The 2,351-nt window shown below is 40.4% G+C and overlaps 1 protein-coding gene across 1 annotated transcript; it reads right to left on the bottom strand.

Annotated features, from left to right (window-relative positions):
* Positions 1 to 351: 351 nt before the first annotated feature.
* On the bottom strand, positions 352 to 2,129 carry LOC140464411 (hemoglobin subunit beta-like). The gene is made up of 3 exons (XM_072559429.1): positions 1,953 to 2,129; positions 1,286 to 1,478; positions 352 to 701 (listed from the first exon to the last, which is right to left on the bottom strand). The coding sequence occupies exons 1-3, from the start codon at positions 2,039 to 2,041 to the stop codon at positions 573 to 575; spliced, it is 411 nt and encodes a 136-aa protein (XP_072415530.1). The 5' UTR covers positions 2,042 to 2,129; the 3' UTR covers positions 352 to 572.
* Between the last annotated feature and the right edge of the window lie 222 nt (positions 2,130 to 2,351).

Here is a 2,351-nt window from a genome sequence, read left to right on the forward strand (position 1 = left end):
TACCCTGGTATCAGGGAGGCAATGTAACACTCAGAAATCATGTTGTGGTTGCAGAACTCTGTGCCAAATCCCTCATCATCATGGCATTTCCACTCTTCCCCTCACTAATGTATGCAGTCCAGCTTCCAAGGAAATTTGATGCGTACTGAATTCCCCGAGGTAGTTGTCACTCTCCTAGCATTCAAAATGTTATAATACTTGGTGAAAAGTTGATTAAAATCAAAAACTTTAATTATTAAGCCATCAGTGGACTGACTGAGAAATGGATCCTGAATGTTCACCTCACCACGTCATTTCATGTTTGTTTAATGTTTGGACAAAAGTCGGATAAAGAAACTGACAATTGCAAGGTAACATTGATTCTTTATTGGATTTCTAAGCAACGGAATGAAAATACAGGGATTGTTCCAGAAATTGTGTAGGAAGGAGTGCCTTTTCAAAAAATGGAGTGTATTCAACAAAATCATCAGCTATATTTGAGCATGAGCTACAAGACAATTTAGAGCTGAGAGCATTTGGTTTTGATGGTTGCATTTCTTGACAAAAGATGACGGGATTTTATCATCGTGGATTTAATGGTACTGCTTCGAAATAGCATCAACCAGCACAGCAAAAAATTTGTGCCATATCGCATGGACCTTTGGATTGAATGTTCCAAAGTTAAGAATAGCCAATTCGACGATAATGCAGTCTGTCAATAGCTAGAAAGAGAAGTAAAAAGCCTTAGTTAATTGAAAATACAGTGTGCACCAATAGGTTAAACTTTAAACTTACTGCACTTTAGCATTTTGGCAGAAAACATGTTAATCATGACAGGAAAGATCTCAGTGTCCTCAGAATGGTGCGGTTTTGTGGTAGTATCGCCACCTCTGAGACAGAAATCCTAGTTCAAGTCCCACCTTCCCCCTAAGGTGTATCACCACATATCCTGACCCTGAACTTTAACAATAAGTCTATGGAACAGTGAGTAATAAGTTTTCGTTCAGATCAGCTTGTGCTGCTGTGTAAAGCATTATATGAGCCAACGAGCAGATCAAGTTGGTCAGAATGAAGTGTTTGAGGCTTACTGACCTGTGCACTCCATTTCCAGAGTAATGCTCCAAATTGACTTTGCAGCAAAAGTAGGAGGAGAGTAAGTCTCTCGCTGGAAACTACACACCCCCTTTTCCCGGGAGTCACAGTTGACCGAGTGTCATGTCAATGCTGACCCAGGATTAGTTTTCAGTTGCAACACAATTTCAATGAAAGTGGAACACATATATAAAGGAAAAAATTTGGTACATACATGGAAGCTTCCAGAATCCACGTGTAAAATGTCAGCATGGAACTTGCTGAGTGCTGAACAATTGCTCTTGATTTTAGTAAGATCTTTGATAACTTCAGTAATCTTGCCTGACACCTTCATCGCATGGATTTCAACTGTAAATTTGTCCCTTTTCTCAAAGTAACGTTGAGTCCAAGGAAAAACAGTAAACATCCTGGAGAGGAAAAGCACAATGATTCGATTTAATGCCAAGTTCCAGATTGCATTTCGACATCACAAAGCTAATCAATGAATATTTTGTACTGCAGCTCTATTTTACAGCAGTGTGACTGAAACTGCAATGAATCCTTTGTTATGAACGTCCTGCACAAACACATGTGCATGTCAAGAGAATTGTGTAAATGTAAAGCGGCACGGTGGCTCACAGCACCAAAGTCCCAGGTTCAATCCCAGACTCGGGAGACTGCCTGTGTGGGTTTCCTCTCACAGTCCAAAGATGTGCAGGTTAGGTGGATTGGCCATGCTACATTGCCCACAGTGTAAGGTGCAATAGTCAGAGAGAAATTGGACTGGGTGAGTTACTCTACAGAGGGTTGGTGTGGACTTGTTGGGCTGAAGGGCCTGTTTCCACTCTGTAGGGAATCTAATCTAATCTAAAGGAAGCATTCAAATGAAAATAAAACTGTACCTTTTCAGGCTTCTGGCAACAAGTTTTTCATAATCCAGAGTATTCCATTTTGCAATCCCAGCTATCTCATTTTCAGTCCAATGCACCATTTTGTCTGTTAAGAGGTCACTGCTTTCCCTTGTACGAAGAAGCTGTATTGTCCCTGAAGTTTGTCTCTTTTTATGCTCTGTAACAGGGCCCTTCCCCAAAGCTAAATCCCAATGTCATAGGCTGAATCTTTTTGGGCTGGGTGGGACCCTAATGTCCTATTTCTGGGTAGCACTCTTCTATGTTTCAGCATTAAGATAACCACATGTTGAACATTAATCAGTCCTTCCTGGCTCACTTCTGTCCAGTCAATAGAAAGAGTAGTCATAGTATTTTGCTGAATAATAGTTTTTTTAATCAACCAATTGAAAG

Source organism: Chiloscyllium punctatum, chromosome 40 (genome assembly GCF_047496795.1).
Source record: "Chiloscyllium punctatum isolate Juve2018m chromosome 40, sChiPun1.3, whole genome shotgun sequence".
Classification (NCBI taxonomy): Eukaryota; Metazoa; Chordata; class Chondrichthyes; order Orectolobiformes; family Hemiscylliidae; genus Chiloscyllium; species Chiloscyllium punctatum.